General features: G+C 36.8%; 2 protein-coding genes across 2 annotated transcripts; one reads left to right on the top strand and one right to left on the bottom strand.

Annotated features, from left to right (window-relative positions):
* The first annotated feature begins 1,399 nt into the window (after positions 1–1,399).
* On the top strand, positions 1,400–11,321 carry cd63 (CD63 molecule). The gene is made up of 8 exons (XM_026154002.2): positions 1,400–1,626; positions 2,320–2,408; positions 8,777–8,965; positions 9,112–9,186; positions 9,282–9,380; positions 9,571–9,714; positions 10,485–10,568; positions 10,746–11,321. The coding sequence occupies exons 2-8, from the start codon at positions 2,343–2,345 to the stop codon at positions 10,809–10,811; spliced, it is 723 nt and encodes a 240-aa protein (XP_026009787.2). The 5' UTR covers positions 1,400–1,626; positions 2,320–2,342; the 3' UTR covers positions 10,812–11,321.
* Positions 11,207–19,893, bottom strand: letmd1 (LETM1 domain containing 1). Its single transcript, XM_026154001.2, has 9 exons — positions 19,734–19,893; positions 19,294–19,448; positions 18,411–18,526; positions 16,829–16,911; positions 16,512–16,698; positions 15,274–15,375; positions 15,029–15,181; positions 14,848–14,944; positions 11,207–12,368 (listed from the first exon to the last, which is right to left on the bottom strand). The coding sequence occupies exons 1-9, from the start codon at positions 19,847–19,849 to the stop codon at positions 12,292–12,294; spliced, it is 1,086 nt and encodes a 361-aa protein (XP_026009786.1). The 5' UTR covers positions 19,850–19,893; the 3' UTR covers positions 11,207–12,291.
* Between the last annotated feature and the right edge of the window lie 569 nt (positions 19,894–20,462).

The raw sequence follows: 20,462 nt of genomic DNA, 5'->3' as shown, positions 1-20,462 counted from the left end.
TTTAAACTAGGTCACACGTATTATTACTACTTTATGGTCTATTCAGGAATGTAGGTTACTCGGGTAGTTTTTGTGTGTGATACATTTATGAACCAACTACACATTTATTACTTTGCAGGTAACAAGGAGAGCACCTAGGATTAGTGATTTAGTTTCCTCTGGAAAACACTGTAAAACATATTTAAAAGTAAGAGAAAAATAATCATATAACTGTTTGCAAATAGAGCACCATAAAAATATAAGTGTTCAGCATTTGAACTGTTTTATGATGACCTGAGGAATACCATAAGTTGAAATGTGTTGGTTAAATAATAAAGTTGTTGTATGAACTAAAGTGTTGCTGGAGGTTTATCTTTATCTGTACTGGATTTGTTCACATCATTCAGACTTTTACCACATGATCATAAATGATAATAATACTTTCTGATGTTATAAAAGCACAGCCTTACTGTAATTTATATGTCACAGGAAGTGACAGTGACTTGAGTGATCACAGCTCATTTGAATTCTTTGTAAATTTTGGTCAGTAAGACACTTAATCACCAGGATAAGAACGTTAGTGTGTAAAATGGGGAAATATATGAGGAGTTCACCTTTCACACATTGTGTTGTAACTTGTGTATTAAACATAACTTGTGTCACACTTTACATTTGCACCCTTTTTTTTAATGGAAGTGAGATAATTTAATAACAAATGGATGGAGATAATCATGGCTTTGTGCACATAGTATACTACTCGTTTGTTGTGAAATACAAACTGGTGCAATTAATGTAGATATTTTAAATCAGTAGCCCTTTATTGATGTATGTGTAAATTTTGAACAATAGCAGCATGTTAAGAGAATGTGAACCAAATTTACAAATAACAAGAAGAGAAAATACATTTTCCCTGACAACCCAAAATTGGTTGTTAATGCCTTACAACGAATTTATATTAATTAGCAGCTTATGACGCTGGTATTTACAACTTGCAAATATTTGTATGAGTGAATGAAGAGAAAGTATTAGCTTTACTCAAAAAATAAGCTATACATAATAAACATGCGCACACAGACAAACAGCTAACATGAAGTGACACTGGGATTATATGATGCTGTGGTCCTAGAGTTACCTCTATTTATACTAATTAAAGTGATCTCTAGGTGACTGATGGAGTTATTTTTATGGATTCAAACTTCCAGACTATGTAAACAAGTCAGGTCAGTTTCTAAATAGATGGATGTATGGGGCTCATTTAAAAATGGGAAAATGAAAGTCAAACTGATTGGTATGTAGAAAGTTCTAGAATTACAGCTTTGCCATATTGGTTTTGCCACACCTCAACCTGACTCCAATTCTCCAATAACACCAACTAGTTAATCAACCGATATATCTTTACATATCCTAACATTAACCGACTACGCTAGAATATTACACAGCAGTAGGAGTTTGCATTTAACGACGGGGCCCTGAAGGCAGCATTGAAGGGTAGAGTTGCGCAGGACAGTAAAAAGGAGGGAGCAGGAGGTAGCAGAGAGCGTGAAAGAAAGAGGAGGGAGTATAAACGGCGGAACGCATCAGAGTCCCCTACAGCTTCAACTTTGTCTTCGCCTTTCGTGGCAAGATTTTAAAAACTTCTTCTGAAAGGTAGGTGTTAAAATAGCACTGAAAAAGTTTTCTTTTTCTCCTAACCGTTTTCCGTCCGGTGTTTTTTTTGGGTCGCTTTCTAAACTGTGCATCTAGCGGTTCCGTTGTCTTTTCTTTTAGACAAAAGAAAAATGTCGCCTAATGTAGATAAGGGTGGTTTATCGTAATTCTTTTAACTTAATTTGTAGACTTATTTGTGTGTATTTAAGAATAATTCAGTTTTCTGACTAACAGCTGTCGGTAATTTGATCTTGGCTGTTTGTGTAAAAAGTTTGACTCGTTGACAAAGCTTGTTTTGTTGCTTGCTAGCAGTGATTAACGGTCAGAGAAGTGGGGCTGTGTGTTCCTCAGACTCTTCTCAATTTACTCCAATTATTAAGTGTTATCCAGATCTGCGTGTTTCCTTAATTTTATCGTGTCTATATATAATGACATTAAAGTACAGTCCTAACATTTTTTGAGACTCCTTCGTAACTTTTAATTAGTAAATCTAAATACAAATCAATCAGCGAAATGTGTGACGCGTTGATCTAACTTTAAAAATATAAATCACCAAGCGTTTTCATAGCAATGAGAGTTAGTATCCTACTGAAAACGAGTCAGCTCTTCCACCCTTCAGCTGCTCGTATTACAGCTGATGTAATCAGTTAAGAATTAAACTTGCAATAAACTTGCTTTCTTTTTTTAATGTAGAAAACGGATCTTCGTCATTCATCATGAGCGTAACAGGAGGAATGAAATGTGTCAAGTATCTAGTTTTCTTTTTCAACTTCATCTTCTGGGTAAGTAGCAGCAATCACATTTCTTTTATAGTAAAACTGGGCTATGAAAAAAAGAAACAAAACACAGCAGAGTGGACATGGAAACCACCTAAAACTAACTGCAGGAAGGAAGGCAACACTGTTGTCTAGTATAAGTTTATGTTTTCGGCTTATCTTCTTGATCTTGATCTACACAATATTTTCATTTCAGGACCTTTTTGTCACATTTCTCCTTTTACTAGCACTGTGACTCTGGCTTAAAGGTTGAGCATATAGGGCGGAATCATTTGTAAAATCAGATGATGAACACACACACACACACACACACACACACACACACACACACACACACACACACACACACACACACACACAGAGAGAGAGAAAGTCACATTACCCATTCTTCAGTTTTGTGTTTAAATCTAATGGGATAATTAGTGAACTTTTTCCAAGATTAGTTCGTTTTACATCACCTTCATGGTGACGATAAGAGAGAGGGTATAAGAGAGGCAGGAATGTGAATCTTATGACCAGATTTCCAAAGTGTTGCAGTACCATGTGACTCCAGATCATTTTTTCCTCCTGCTTAGTCACCCCATAAATTTCGGTAAGCTGGTGTTTGCACAGTTAACTCTAAATTAACAAACTGTTATTTATGATAGGGCAAGAGGAAGTAAAAATGACAAAGCTGTTTTGACGGGACTTCCCTTTAAGTCCCATTATTTAATACTTATACTCGGTAAACAGTTCAGTCTTTACAGCAGCATTTCCTTAAGTCCAGGTGTACCCTGGGATTTTGAGTCAACTGAGCAGTATTGTTTTAAGATGTCACCATAAAACCTAACTTAATCTAAAGAAAATGAAAATGAAATTGTTTTAAGAAAATAATACACAGTTTTTGTGAAGTCAATGGCCTTTAACTCGACAATACAGTCAAAGTTGTCATTGCCTTTATTTCAGATGTTTTTTTCACATTTGAACACTAGCATGCCTTTAAGTTTGACAAGTCTTGGGTAGAGCAGGGCGATGTGACCAAAAATATTTATCACGATATACATTTGAAAATTTGCTATAACAATATAACGGACGATATAATTGACACTAGACAAAGTACTTTACAACTCCACAACTTTATTAGTGCAAAAAAACAAACAAACCATCAATGTATTTTCACTTAAACAAGCAGCTGTTTTTTGTGTGCATTAAAGTTATATAAAAATTTAACAGTGCAAATGCAAATTCCTTGCTGACAGTTTAACCAAAAGGCATTTCCAGTGGAAATTGGCCGACATATCCTCAGCATAACCATGTATAATATCCACAAAACTTAAAAAGAGGTTATACACACACAATACAGTAATATTATGTTGAAGCACAGTACGTATCACTCCGCGAGGCTCCTGCCTACGATAGTCGTAATGCTCCGACAATCCATCAAGCGGTGCAGGTTCGTAGCTTAGCAAAGTCGTACTAAAACATTTGACAGATTTTCAAGCGCAGTGTACGACATAAAATCGTTTCAAGGTCAGTAAACACAACCAGAATTCATACATAAGGCACACGGGATTATAAGCGGCACTGTCGATTTTCAGAAAAATCAAAGGATTGATTTTAAGTGTGCCGTATTTTCCAAAAACAAGGTAATAACGACGGCCCGCTAGCATGCTCTAGCAAAAATAGTGCTTTGTTGTGTATCTGACAGACGAAAGCTAAACCAGTTCCACACCACTGAAGTTGCAGCATTTTTACAAACCAATTCTGGTTCATCCGTTTCATTCAATGATCCGCTTTCGCTCTTCTCATTCTCTGTCACCGCCATGCTGTTTCCGCCATGTTTGCATGAAAACAAAGGCACTGCGCATGCATATTTTACCCATATTCTATTGCGATATTTCATTTTCTTATTGTTGCCCAACATTATACTGGTATTACCGTGAACGGTATGATATGGCCCAGCCCTAGTCTTGGGCACATAAAGTCTACAGTCTAAGACAGAAATAAAAACTTTTTCTGTTTATTTGTTTTAGGTGGCAATTTTCTCAACTCCTATTAAGAGCTTTTTTGTTGGTCATGAGTGAGCGGAGAATAACAATAAACAGTTATAAACAATAAACTGTTATAGATACACTTTGGTATTGTTAATTTTTTCCACTTTTTTAGAAGTGCTGTCATTATTTTCATTATTTATTGGGACACCTTATTTCACTCTTCTGGTCAGTATTTATAAACAGTATATAATAATTTAATGTGTGTAGCACACTGATGTAAGTGGAGGCATATATAAACATTATGCTGACGAATTCCGATCAATAATAATTGACTATTACTTTAATTGATTTAATTGATAGTTGTAAATAAATAAATTAGACAGTAGTAAGAAATGCCTCTCGACTCTATGGTGCCTTTCCATATATGAAAATTGTCTACTCAATGACCCACTCAAACATCACAACTCTACAAAGGTGTATTAGGGCCACATTAAGAAAACATATTATTGATCATTTTGAGAATGAGGTGAAAATTTTGAGATTAAAGTCGTAATTGCATTTCGAGAAAAAAGTCAAAATGTGCACACTACATATGTTCTTTCAAGATAAACCGTCACTGCTGCTATAACCTCAACAAAAAGCCTTGTGTAGATGAGTTAATGAAACAAATTGGCATCTTGTGAGCTCCTCCAGGTTTGTGTGGTTTTTCCATGTGACCAGATGCAGCTTTCTGAACCATCCTGAACCATCATACTTATCACCATGCTGTGTTTATGTGCTATATGAGACATCATTTCCTTCCTTGTTACTAGAAACGATTCTGAAGTGCGATTTTTAATGCAGTTGTCAGGAAACAACAACTGTAAATAATCTCCACATTTTGATCTTTTTCTCAAAAAAGGTCAAAATGTGTATTGACACTGGTTACTGACAATTTACTACTTAATAATAACTAAAATTGATCCCTGCACGCTAAAGAAGAAAGTATAACAGAAAAATGAAGAAACATGTCAGTGTTCACTCACTGATAACTCCCCATATAGGAAATACTCAGTGGATTTCGCAGTGTTGAGCAGTGGTTTGACATTAGGGGTGGGGGGAAAAATCGATACTGTGTAGTATCGTGATATTTTGTTTGCTAATAATGTATCGATACAGGGACAGCAAAAATCGATATTTTGTTACAAACAATTTTTTCGTGGACTGGAACATGCTCTGACTTCAGAGCATGTTGATCAGCTCCTTTTTCTGAGCAAGAATCCTGACATTCCTTCACTGTCCAAATGTGTTTAACTTTTTTTTTGGCAGCAATAAACATGACAGTTTATTTATTTTAATTTTAGACATGTTTTATTTTAATGAAGTTTAAAACTTTTTTATTTAATGTAAAATTGTAGTTTGTTTTAATTTACTTTCAAATTCTTCAGTTGCTGAATGGGCTGCATAGTTTTCATAAATTGCATAGTTCAGAATAGCTATAATTGTACCAGATGGTTGCATTCAGTTAAGTTGGACTAGACTGTAATACAAACCGTTCAGTTTATAAAACTGACTGAAATGAGAGAAAGACTGAGTGTGAGACTTTGATATTAGATAAAATGAATATTGATAAAGTTTACCTTTATGTACAGAATTTGCAGATCGCAAAATATTTTTAAAAATTGCAATAATATCGTATTGTGCGTTAAGTATTGTGATAATGTCATATCGTGAGTTGTATGGTGATTCCCACCTCTATTTGACATGTTGTGAAATTTCCTCAGCTGGTTGCACCATTATGTATTTTGACATCGCTTTGCCTTGTGGGAGTGTTAGTAAAAAAGGATGTTCGTAGCCATAGACTGACTGTTTTTCTAGCCCTTTGCCACTTTTTCTCTTTTTTTTTTTGTAGATTGAAGTTTCATTCGCTCAGGCATAAAAGACATATAGGTTTTTGGATTTCAAATAAAACAACTTTTAAAATAATGCATACAGTTTCTTAAAATAAAGAAACAGCCACTCCCTTATCTGTTTGCGGAACGATCATGCTGACTGTGGTGACCGCAGTGAGTCGTGAAAAATTAATGCTGTGAAACTGTGTGTATTTGATTGGCTAGTTTCTGCGTCTGGTTCATACATTTGTCTTCTCCCTTTCAGTTCGAGTAAGATTTTAAAATTACTACCTGAATTCTTTTTACTATGGTTGCTGAGTTGTGATACTTCCTTGTAAAAGGACTTTGGTTACACCTGTAGACACTGTAAATAAGTAAACTGGAGCCTCATGGTGAGTGACCTGTGAGTTTCAGCCCTATTGTGTTGCTAGTTTGCGCAAGTTTTTCTTGATTTTCAGATCAGAGTGGCAACACAACTAGTGCCTCTGGCTGAATAACAGACATTCGAATAGTTTCTGGAGAGAGCTATTGAAAATCTATTCAGTACAATCTTCTATATCTTTTCAATGATAACCAATTCTGATGAGTGTTGTGAACTCTTTTGATTGATTGATTGATTGATTGATTGAATCTTTATTTTGAACATGTTGAAAAAGTACAACAAAATAGAATTAAAAGAGACAAATGAACACAGCAAAACAAAAGGAAAACGAGCAACCACAACTCCAAATAACGTTCATGTTCAAAAAGTCTTAACAGCACAGTTGTCTTGTACGTTAATCTCACAGTCTGATCTGCCTGTTGATTAGCTCTTCAGTTGTGAGAGCAAGAGAGCCACCAAATTTTGCCACAGCTTCCTTCTCAGGAAACATGAAGTATACTCTCTTCTGAATTTCTGTGACTTTCTGGGCTCTGCTTGGCTTCTCTGTTCACTCCTTTATATTTTGTCCTACACCAACCATTAGCTGTTTGTTTGACTCAGGCTCAAATATTTACATTGGTGGAGCCAACACAGAAGCATCTACAGTAGCAGCCAGGTCTTAATATGGATAGCATAGCAAACATGTGACTGACACTGAGGCTGGAGAGGTATCAGGTTGTCATACTGGTATGAAAACATTTATTTTCCCTTAAATGTTTCAAATATTAAACCCCTACAATAGTGAGCATACTGTTGGGAGCTGAAGTTGTTCTTCAGGGACTCCCAGTGGTATCTCCAGCCACAATATATTTGTTTTTGCCCTCGCCCATGTGTATCAAGAACAATAAAAACAGGTTAATGAATAATTAAATCTTACTCACACCTTATACAAAAGCTTTAAAATATCTAACATAGGTCTACATTTTACAGTTTAGCAATTTTTATACTGTTAGTCATTCGAAACATGATGTTTGATATGGCAAATAAATAACACCTGTTCTTTTATTTATACATATATATATATATATATATATATATATATATATATATATATATATATATATATATAAAAATTTTTCTTGAAAAAGTGCACAACTGAACAATTGTTTATCAGAAAAGTAGCAGGACTGAGTTAAAAGGGAATAAAAGTAAAAAGAATACAGTTTGCTCAAGGACACAGCTGATTGCGGTCAGGCATTAGTGTTTGTAAAAGATCGAATGAATTGCTCTTATCACCCAAACCAGACAGTGACACTGTGACAGTGTCATTGTATCATCTGATCGTTTTACATCCGCATTCAGGGACTGAAAAATGTTGCAACTTCCTCTTTTGTTTTAGACCTTTCTCATGTTGTTTGCTTACATGAAATGAAAAAGTACAATAATATAAAAATCAAATTGATTTAATGATACCATAATCAGATTTTTTTTTTTCAATCTTTAAAATTTGTAGTAGCTATATTAAGATAAAAAACTTGTCTTGGGAAATTTGTCCCCCCTTGAGGTGGCTGTAGGAGGCAGAGCAGGTCCCCTACTGATCGGAAGGTTAGTGATTTGATCCCAGGCTCCTCCAGTCTGAATGTCAAGTATCCTTGGGCAAGATATTAACCCCAAGTTGCTCTCCGATGCATCCATCTGAATATGAATGTGTATGAATGAAGCTAGGAAGCACTAAGTATAGAAAGAAAGTGCTTGTTTGAATGGGGGTGATTGGGTGACTGTGGCATGTTGTATAGAGCGCTTTGAGTACTCCAGGAGACTAGAAAAGCTCTATATAAGAATCAGTCCATTTACCATTACCCCTTGGCATTGCTGCCAACTGTCAGAGAAGGTTAACATACACCTATTAAAGTAGTGGTATTCACCCTCCATAACTGGCACACAGGTGCGACACTTTCTAGATTGATCCCTATCAAAGTCAAGTACCTGGGTGTATAAAAACACAAGTGTATTTGGTACAGTTTTATTGTTTAGCTGCTAATAAGAATCAAATTATTGTTGCTTTTCTTTGCTATCATACTTTTGTCAAATAGCCAAATAAAATATTACATTACAAATTATAAACCTTTCCCCATGAATTCACTCTAGCCTAACTTCTTATTCTTGCAGCTATGTGGCCTAGCACTGATTGTGGTAGGAATCATGGTTCAGGTGTCGCTTAACAAAACCCTCAAGATCACTGATCCCACTGCCTCGGCAGCTCCCATTATCCTGATCGGAGTTGGTGTGGTGATTTTCTTCATCAGCTTCTTTGGTTGCTGTGGAGCCTTCAAAGAAAACCACTGCATGGTCACCACGGTAATTCACACAGCACCATATGCAGTAACTTTGTTTTTGTTAACTTTTTTGCACGAGATTTCATTGTAAAAATTGCTGTTTATTTGTGTGACAACCACTCAGGTAGATCATTCAATTCCTCATTCGTTCCTTTTCTCCTCCCTCAGTTTGCTGTCCTTCTCTCACTGATTGTTATCGTTGAGATTGCAGCAGCAATTGTTGGATACGTCTTCAGAAACAAGGTAAGTGTTGAATACATCTGTTTTATGTGAGTCCCTGCAGAAGGTGTGGTTTTAATTTGAGCTGCAATGTTGTGTGTGTTGTGCCTCCCGTGTAGCTCTCAACTATCGTCCACGATAGCGTCACTGAAATGATCTCCAAGTACGAAAAGGGTACACCAGAATTCAAAGAGACCGTGGACAATCTTCAGCATAACGTAAGTTCACTGTAAATGTTCCTGTTCACTGTTTGGTTAGTATGGTACCACCCTGTCAAAACATTTTGCATCCTGTTGGTAAGTTTCGTGTGACAGGATATTGTTGCTGTTTGCACAATGTGTTCCATATCATTTTACTCTACATCTCAAGTTCATAGCTGTTGTTCATAGACTTGTTTGCATTTTCCAGCTGAAATGCTGCGGTGTGAACGGTTCTTCTGACTGGAAAAACTTCACTAGCAAAGGAAACTCTGTGCCTGACTCATGCTGCAAGAATGTCACTAAAGGCTGTGGAATAGGAACCATGACTGACTCTGACAAAGTGTATCAGCAGGTAAACAGGGGTCAATTTCTTTCTAAGTTTATTTAACCTGAAATTCACTTTCTTAATTCTTAAGTCCTGTTTATTTAGTAAAACATCTAAGTTATCAGCATGTTGCTTAAATAGGTAAAAAAATATATATATCTGGCAAGCTAAAGAGACATACAGTAAATAATTGTTACCAAACTGCAACTGGATGGCATGTAAATATTAGAAACAGGACTCCAGCTGCGTAACAGTCTTGCTTTGTGCCAAGCACAGAAAAGGATTAAAGGATTTGGAACTGCAAACTCATCTGCTAACGACTGATTGATATGTTGTTAGGCAATGAGTGCGCACTAGTTAATCATCCTTTGTGAATCCAGTAGTGAGCATAATTTACAAAATGGACTTTGTGCTATTAAATGAGTGTCTGAGGTCATAAACTCTTAAGGAAAGTGTTTGAGGCTACAAAGCAAAGAAGCCTAGTGCTGTTTTCTCACAGACTATACAACTGGCAAACAGAGTACCTCCAAAGTTAAATCTTTGAAACAAATTTTCCACCAGGAGATTAGTGACTAAAACAAACAAACAAAAAAAGATTTACTGCTTTACGTGCACGAGAAAATGGTTGAGCTAGCTGCTCTCATTGTCACACTATGTGATTTGTAGAACCTCAAATGTGGAAGGAGGAAAGAAAAACGAAACGGCAAAAAGCCCACAAGCATACAGAGTGTACTCTGAGTTAACCTTTCTCAGACACAGTGGAGATCAATTCTAACTTTTCTGTTTGTTCTCTTTAGGGTTGTAGTGCTGCTATGGAGACATTTCTAAAGAATAACATCTTATGGGTGATAGTAGCAGCGGTTGTCATTGCTATCCTGCAGGTATGTAACACCATTAAACAAAATTTGCTCTTAAACTCAAGAGTCTATCAGCTCATTTTAGTTTCCTTTGTTACTATGGTAATGTGTTGTTGCTCATCTTGCTTCTGGACTCTACAGACTTTTAGTTTTTAAAAAGTTGTAAACAAAAATGATGACCGTTTTCTCTCTTCCTTCCAGTTACTCGGTATTGTGTTTGCCTGCTGTTTGATCAAAGGCATTCGGGACGGCTACGAAGTTATGTGATCGACACCAGAAGAGGAGTTGACTGTTCGGGCTACTCACAAAGTTCTTCACTTGGATATTTTAAAATGTTCATCATACTTTCCACATATAACGCAGAATATAATTTTCTTCATACAGATAATATTTTCATAGTTAATGGCTCTGCTTTGATGCTGTACATGGAATGGAAATGGAGATTAATGTACAGTGTCATATTAGCATAAGTGAATGTTCTCTCTTAACTTTGCTTGCTTTGTTGTAAACGTGAGTTTATTTTGGTGTTCCTGGATCTGTTCTAAGCTTTGAACTGCTTTGGTGTTTATACGTCGTACTGGGTTCCAGTTTTTAATTTTTTCATTAAAGACCTTTTTAATTTCATCTGAATTTTCTGTATAAAGTTATACAGGAGAAAAATGCACCTTTAAGATTTTTATTTCAGACACATTTCCAAGATATTGTATATAATATTGGCACAACACAACACTGAACATTTGCAGAGCAAGTAATAAAAAAAAATCTTAAAAAACACAACATAATTTTTGCATCTTCTATTTCAGATAAACTCTGTGTGCTCTTGCAAAAGGCACAGGAAGCGATGACATGTTCAGTTTTACACTTACACAAGTCACCAGCAGATACAACAGGAATTTCCTCTTCGTAGGAGTAACCAGAAAGCAGGCAAAGGGCTTACAACAAATTTTGCACTTAAGTTAATGTCATTCCAGCCTTTCAAAAAAATAAGAAGGTAAACAATAAAGTGATATCTTGTCAGAAATGTGTGCTGTGCCACAAACCAAAAACTTTGAGAACGTGCAAGACGTTCAGCATCTCATCACACAAGCAAGCTTCAATGACTTTACAGCTGGGCCACCAGTGGGCTTTTTCTTTACATAGTTACTCTCAGGGACTTTCATATTGTCTACTGCTGTTTGACGTCAACCAAGTTATAACGCCTCTTCATCTCCACATTACCCACCACAAGTCCTGTTACCCACAACCTTGATCATGGTAAACAATATTCAAAGTATATAAAAAAAAAACACAAAGTGAGGTACTGGCATGAAAGAACACAGGACATGTTTGATGTGAAATGTAAAAACAAACATGCCCATCTTAATGTAATTCTTTTAAATGGAATGTGTCTGAGCATATCACCAAAAAGAACTGCTGAACTTAAACAGTGTAATAACATGTATCAGTTCACACATGCAAACAAGGTTCACATATAGCAATAGATAATCATTACATTACTTCCACATCACCAGTATAGCACTAATGTCTAATAGATGACAATGGATTCATCTTGTTTTTAAATGCTATTAACTGCAAAGGCTTCTTTTTTGTGGTAAATCCTTTGAATAGAAATGGTTTCTTGCCAAAAACATCCTTAAAATGTTGTTTACTTTCCAAAAAGGAGCTGTTGAAAACCTCTTGGAAAGTTTTGCTTTTCATTGCACGTAAGAGAGTATAATCACAACAGCAGATAGCATGTGGCTTCCTGTCAGTGATGGCTGGGACCACTTGGGTAGTTTGCAGAGAGAAACACAATGCTGTGCAAAAGCAGTGACACCTCTGAGTCTGCAAAAATGAAAGTAAAAAATACATGCTAATGTAATAGCTATAAAAGAATCATGCAACATTTAGGAAATACTTAAAAGGTCTTTTAAAGCACCCCCCAAAATGCTTTAAATATAACTCAAAGCCTGATCTTTAAGTCACAAAAGGTAGTGGATATTTTGTCTTGACTATTGTACATAGAACAAGTAGTTCCTATATTGTTTAATGTGTGGAGACAATGTGCATTTATTACATTAGCTAGTTAGCAGATTTAGCCTCTAAACAGTTTTTCAAGCCTCCCGTTATAACCTAAAAGAGCCAAGATTTTTGTGTCCGGCCGCTACTTAAGAATGCAGAATATCTTGATAAAGCTGATTAAAAAGATAGACAATAGCCTGATGGTTTCCAGATGCATTTTGGCAAATGCAATCCCTCTTGCTCTCATTCTGAATTGTACTTGGATTAAAAGCAAAGCCTGCTCAAATGTAATTGTCAGCAGATTCTGAATTATGAGAGAAACAAAAAATGCTGTTAGTGTCAAAAAAAATCTTATTCCTTGACTTGGCATAAATCTGTAGAGCAGCAGATTGTGCACTTATCAGGCTGTTCACACTGCTTTGTTAGGGCCATAAGCTGTGCACCAAACACCTCCTCTAGAAAGTTCACCGGCTCATCATCTAGGGTCATGTACTGAACAATAAATGCAACATGCACAGGTAATGCTGAATTATATTGAATTTTGGTTCCAATTAAATGCCCTTTCAGATTAAGTATTTTTTAAATGTTTAACTTTAGAGTAAAGTCCTGCATCAGTGAATGAACTGAGTATTAACATTCAAGTACAAACAGACACTTCATATTCAAATAAGAATTAACTTAAATAATTTTCTGTTCTGTCACTACACATGTTCTTGAGTGAGACCGTTTCTGGAGCTACTTTGATACTACTGCAGTACATAGAAGGAGAAAGGCTTGGTTACTCTTCATAAAGATGATTTATATGTTAGATAAACATGCAGTATATTTCATCAGCCATTATCTGCAGGGTGTTTCATTTGTTTAGAGTGCAGGTGTTGAACTCCAGGCCTCAGTGTCCGGTGTCCTGCAGGTTTTAGATGTGTCCTTAATCCAACACAGCTGATTCAAATGGCTAAATTATCTCCTCAACATGTCTTGAAGTTCTCCAGTGGCCTGGTAATGAACGAATCATTTGATTCAGGTGTGTTGACCCAGGGTGATATCTAAAACCTGCAGGACACCGGCCCTTGAGGCCTGGAGTTTGACACCCCTGGTTTACCGAAACAAAAAGTGGAGTGCCATCTGTTGGAATCATGTCAAATAGCAGTACAGACTCATTCCACTCATTTGGCTACAGATACACTGGAGTTTAGTAAAACTGGAACAGAGATGATTTGTGGGACAGTCTAAGCCTTATACACTGATCAAAAAATTAAAGGAACACCTTTTAGGAACACTTCTGGGATGTTGATCTGGTCAGTTAAGTAGCAGAGTGTGTTTATAACCATTTTCAGCTTTTTTGGTGCACTGGAGGGGCACCAATGAGACAACCATGAAAATAGGAATGATTTTACCTCATGGGGGCAAGTGACATTTTTACCCTTCTCATCTTTTCTGACAGATTTTTCACTCGATGGCTTGGGTCAGTCTCACTATTGGTAACATGAGGCAATACCTGGGCCCTATAGAGGCTGCACAGGTAGTCCCACTTCTACAGGATAGCACATTAATGTGTACAATTTCCAGAAGTTTTGCTGTGTCTTTCAGTGCAGTCTCAAGAACAGGTGGATTCCAGGGGACAGGCTGTAGAAGGTCGTTAACCCATCAGCAGCACCGGGATCGATTAAATTTTGGCAAAAAGGACGAGCCTGTTAAATAACTTTTTCACTTTAACTTTCAGGGTGTCATTAAATTTAGCCCTCTGTAGGTTGATACTTCCATGTCCATCACACAGTATGCCATTCTTTCATTCCTAACATATTACCCAGTCCACATCAATATCTAGCACGATTTCTTTTCGGATGTCCTTTCAAAGTGTTTTTAATGTTTTTGAGCAGTGTACATCCAACAGATGTGCTGCACTTCAGCTATCCACAGCATCCACAAAGCACATCAACTCTAAATTGTGCTCCACATACACATGCATAAAGCCAGAACTTTAGTTTAGGCTCATATTTACTTACATTTTGAACTATTATTTTGTTTTATTTTATTCCATGGTTTTTCTGACTCATTATGGACATTTTGGGGCTGACTATACAGGTAAGCACAGTAGAAGCAATCAAGTCTCAGCTACTTTATTAGGGAGAAATCTGTGCAATATTCTGTCAGGAAATTTCTCTTCACATAAATCCTCTTAAGGAAACAGGTAAAGTTATTTTTATTACAATTCTGGTCATTTTTCTTTGGCTCTCATCAAAATCTTTAGGGTAGGTGACAGAAAAAAAAGAATCTATACTGCAAATCCAAATAATAATAATACCTTTCAATGAGCTTGACACCTGTAGCCACTGGGACAACCATTCACGACACTGGTTAACACCAAGAACATCAGCATTGAGGCCCCTTAGATAACAAGCCTGAAAGGAGAAAAACATCAAGTATTTATAAAATGGCTTAAAGAGGAAGGCACTCAGTATATAAAGTCATGGAGAGTGATGGACCTGTCTGAGTTCAGAGTCATTCAGCTGGTGAACGCCCAGTCTGCTGAGGCCCCGGTCCAGTTGGAGCAACTCCAGCCCGTGGCTGCTTAGCCGCTGGCCAATCAAGAAGCCGGGGAGCCGTGGCGTCAAGAAGAGCAGCGGGCTGATGTGTCTCTGATTAGCCATAAAAACATGAATACGAAGGCTTTACTAAGCCTTTTGCATTCCTGTTAACTGAGACAGAAAATTGGAGGAGTTTTACTGACCATGTGATCAACGCTCATTCTCCTTATACCCAAAGGAGGTCCAGAAAACAGGCTTCGGATAGCAAGGATTTCAGACACTTTGGGGTTTGCTCCACTTTGGACCTGAACAAATATCAAACATACATGTACTGGTTAGAAATGAACAGATCTGCAAATCTGTACTGTTTCACACAGTTCACAGCCAAACTTTGTGGCGTTTAGGCACCATCATGACTGACTCCTGCAATGTTTATTAAACTGAAGAATGAGAACTAGGGTGCACTTACTATTTGTGCATCCATAATGAACAGTTTAAAATTTAACAAATAAGTTGTAGTTTTCTAATGAAAAGAAATGACAGTTATCCTCGCAAACTGGCCAAGTATCCCAGCTATGTGTCCAAAGTTTGAAGTGAAAAACTGCGCGAAAGAATACTTAGCAGAGCAGAAAAACAATGCACTATTTTAAAACCACTGACAATTTAGAGTGAGGATTTCCATTGTCTTAATAAGAGGGGGGATACATTAAATAGCAAGTGAGGAGTCAGTTTTCACAGTCGACATGGAAGTGGGGAAAAAATTGGACAGCATAAGAATCTCTCAGACAGAACTGTAATGGCCAGATCACTTGCACAGATCATCTTCAAACCACAGGTATCAGGTGTTTCCCCAATAAGCATGGGTTAGTACTAGAAGCAGGCCAAGCACAGACAAGCAACAAGATTTCTTGGGTGCTTACAAGATTATAAGCACCCAAGAAAGCTGACAGGACACATGCATGGAGCACAATAACCACAGACAGGTCATAGTGCGCATGCTCTCGGCTCTCCACCACTAAAATCTACCCAAATCATCAGCTGGATAGCCTTTAGTGATTATGCAAGTGCAAAGCTGGGTTATTGAGCAAGGGAAGAAGATGGATCAGTTTGATGAGTCACATTTTCTCTTACATCATGTGCACGGCCAAGAGGATGTGTGTGCGTGTCCTTAACTTTGGAAGAGTGCTGGCAGGATATGCTACAGATTTAGTGCAAGACAGTAGAAGAAAAGTGATGTCTGGGCAATGTTCGGCTGAAAAATCTTTGGTTCTGACATTAATGAGGATGTTACTTTGAGACATAATATCTAGTTATTCCCTGATAACTCGTGCTACATTCAGGAAGATAACATTATAAGGGGCCACACTGTAAAAACTGTTTGTGAATGATTAGTGTACTTTGAAAGCAGAAAGCAGTACTGCTACACATTCCCGATACTTACTTTTGCACACAGGTCCTTAAGTTGTCTCTGTAAGTGACCATTTTTGACCTGCTGACTCGTGCACTCAAGTCCTTTGAGCACCGGCCAGTGGTGCCGAGCTCTGAGGGAGTGGTACACTCTCCGAAACTCCAGCTGCTGGCTGGGAGTCCAGAAGTGAGGGATCAGAAGCTGACGGGGGAAGAAATACCTGTCGATGCAGGAGGAGGTGTTGTTAGCAGAGTGAGGCACACTAAGCGACAGAAAATGATTAATGAACAGGGACAGCAACATAAATAAGCCTGCAAATCAAATGAGATGGTTATTTCAAGAGGACTCACATCAAGACAAAAACCAGGTAGTTGGCAAAGGGAGGGATGGATATGATCACCAGCGGGATGGCCTTGATCAAGTCTCTGCGAAACTGTCAAACACAAGTCAAGTGAGCCAAGTTACTGTGAGACATTACAGCCCTGAAACACTGACAATGCATAAACTAAAAATACTACACTGCCATAAACACAGGAATTGAAACTCTACCAAAATCTACACTAATTTATGAGAATGGGTGACTAAACGCTAATCCCTCCCCTTAAAGGATGCTCTGACAGTCCTCACGATTATGAAATTCTTTTTAAATACCATTAGTATTTACTCAGAGCGATAGCTCAGATTGAATACCTGACGTACAAAATCAGAGAGATGAATCGGCTGAGATGTATGGAGGGGAGAAAGTGGGATTATCGGGAAAAGGATGCAGAAGATGAGGCTGACAAGCAAGAAAAAAACAAAAGAAAAAGGAGCTTTACGGTTGTTTTGACAGGAAACGCTGATGGTTGGCATGAAAAGGGAAGATTTAGAAGACAAGAAGAGTTGGAAACAGACATTCCACTGAACTGATCAAAAAGAAGAAGCTGCCAAAAATAAATAAGAGCATTGCTTACATCAGCATTACACATTTTTCAATGCTGATAAAGTAGATGACCTTCTCTACCTCCTGAGGCATGCCATCCCACCCCTAATGAAGTGCTAGCATCTTGATAAATCCTCACGCCTGTTAACCTAATACCAGACAGAATTAACTCATTATGACCGGTTCAAACAGTAGGTGTTTGTTTTTTCTTTTTATGGTTGATTTAAGCCTTTTCATTTTAGGAGTTTAAATTAGAATATATTAATTTGTTATTTTGATCTTGAATTCTGTTTTTCTGTCTATTTATTCTTTTAATGAATACAAACTGATGGCTGCACTAAATAATATGATAGTTTATTTGCCTTTAAAATTTTATACAGTTTTGCCAATTAGTGTCAAAACAAAATAGAACTGGTTTTATTTGTGTGCATGGAGATGGTGTTAACCCGACATGAATTCCCATTGCCGGTATTACACTAATAATACTCCAATCGATAATCTAAATAAAATAGGATTATATTGGATTTTCTGTGACAAAATGCATCACATTTTGGTAGATAACGTGATAGAAAACGCAACTTTTTTTTTGCTAAGAGTGAATGTATGAAGGAAAGGACTTTTAAAAAGATCCCAGATAAAAAAAAAAGCAGAGGGAATTTCTATACAAGGGAATTTCTTTTTGCAACCAGGGTTCGCCTCCTGCTGGCCATTAGACAGAATGCAGTCAAAAGAAAATTTTACACTCAGAAGCAATAGCATCATATTAACAATCAAAATCAAGTATATTCCAAACTTTTGCAATTTGAAAGATTAAAAAAATCAAATAATGTTTTTCTGACTTATTGCAGATTTAATAATAACAAAATAAATGTAATTATATTTAATACAAATTTAATAATAATAAAGAAATTACTCATTTTCACTGAGCTATAAGCAGTTTGATTCCCTCCATTTCTAATATGTGTGGAAAATTCTGATATTTCTGTGTGCAGTGTGGTAAACAGACCCACCTGTCTGAGTTTCTCCATGTCCCTGTAAGGCAAATCCTGGAACTTTACTCCATCAGACCACATTTTTCCTTTTATCCTCCTGATATCTTTGGCATCTCGGAACAGTAGCTTGAATCCTGGAATGAGTGACAGAAAAAATTGTTTTAAATATTACTGTAGATTTTAAAAAAATTATTTGACTCTTAGAACAAAGTGCTTTGTAGCATGCTGTTTATTTAGACACCAACTCCTTAGCCTGCTTGTACTCTGTAGATGTTCGCTTTAGATTGGGGCCACAAAATGATGTAATTGTATAATCATTTGTATATTACAAACAGTATGTAGTATGCAATGTTTGTTTGCTTGTTTAATGCAGTTTTAATAAAGTAAAATGAAAATTTGACTTGCAAGACCTGAAAAAAATAAGCTCGGGTAAGTGATGGACAAGAACAGTGTTTTCTGGATATAATGCTGCTGATGGGGTGATGTTTGAAAGAAGACAACTGGACTTCTTTAGGTTTTTGAAGACATTTCACCTACCATCCAAAAGGCTTTTCAATTCTAGAACAAAAGCAGACACACCTATACAGGAAGTAAAGACCCTGAGGACCCTGATGTTAGTAGACCAGGTGAAACGATCATATTAAGGCCATGGAATATGAGAAATCTGGCTATTAAATGTCTTATTTTAACTCCAGATTCTGATCATGAGTTGGGTCTTGAATTCTCTCTCTCAGCAACTTTCATCTTCAAAAACCTTCATATATAAGGTGCCTATGTACTACAGCAGCCTGTTTCCTGGTCCCTAGTCAGGTTTCCCAACCTCATTGTTGGGCTAACAACACTCACAGGGCTCTCCTGCAGTTTTTTGGAGACCTCAGGAGTGAGTAAACCGTGAGCTTACCTTCCACGAAAGTGTGATAGAGCAGAAAAAAGCGGGGAAATCGCTTTTTAAGGAAATCTTCATATTTGGTATTAGCCCACTGGAGTTTGGAGGCAACATAACGAGCAAAACCTCGTCTGACTTCGGACGATGAGTAGTGTCTACACAGGGGCAGTCTGTCAGAGAGGAAAGATATCTGTCATTAAAGGGATAAAATAATTGTTTGTACATTAAAGAATTAAACATGATTACTCTTTATCGTTGGGGTATGCACCGATCACGATATAATAATTGCTCTGATGAAAATATCAACAACGTACTTTATTTTTTATTTTCAATTTTATTTTCAATATCTCTTATCAGCCGGTAGGTATAGCTAGCTTAGCAAAGGTTTACGAAACACGAGTAAAACAAAAATGATAAATGATGGAAGCGACGATGTTAATCGGCTTCATATATACCTGAACTGACAGACCACGTAGGGAGAGTAAAGACCATGTGTTATCCTGTTTTTACCGAGACGACAGTGTCGGATTAAAGACAGTTGACTACACAGACTCGAACAGGACAGCGCCATGTTTGACAGGCAGCGCACTTACCGTAATGACGCTCATATACAGCAAAGATTAAAGTGAGTCAGTTACCGTAATGGAAAAAAATGGTGCCAGGGTAAATAAGAGTCACATGCTACTAAGTGTGTAAAATGATGGCAAAAAATAACCTTTTTTGTTTTATAAATGTAAATAAGCATTCTAAAAACACTGACTCTTTCATATTTTAATGAACCATCTATTCACAAAATAAAACGTCTGCTTTAATATAAGAAAAATATGATATGATGTGATACAAATAGGTCCAGTTACAAATAAGTATTTTATTATAAGTATATTACATTTTGTTGTTTTTCGCTGCTCTAATACAATAATTTCTAACCTTTTAAGATCACTAAAGAATTTCAGATTTTTTCTTATTCTTCATACTACTTCTTTGCCAGTAGCTGTGTACTTTTACGTTAGCATTTTACTTTGAGTACTGGAATTTTACATGTAATCAGTAGTGTCTACTGTATGTACTCTTACTTTTGCAGTTCATTTAATTTAGCAATCCTTCCAAAAGTCAGTGCAATTTAATTAGCATGTTTTATTGATGCTATTTATCATCTTTACTTAAAAATGAGTGGGTAGTTTTTG

This window comes from Astatotilapia calliptera, chromosome 20 (assembly GCF_964374335.1).
Source record: "Astatotilapia calliptera chromosome 20, fAstCal68.1, whole genome shotgun sequence".
In the NCBI taxonomy this organism is placed as follows: Eukaryota; Metazoa; Chordata; class Actinopteri; order Cichliformes; family Cichlidae; genus Astatotilapia; species Astatotilapia calliptera.
Note: the sequence above shows the minus strand (reverse complement) of the source record. Positions and strands in the feature narration are given on the sequence as shown.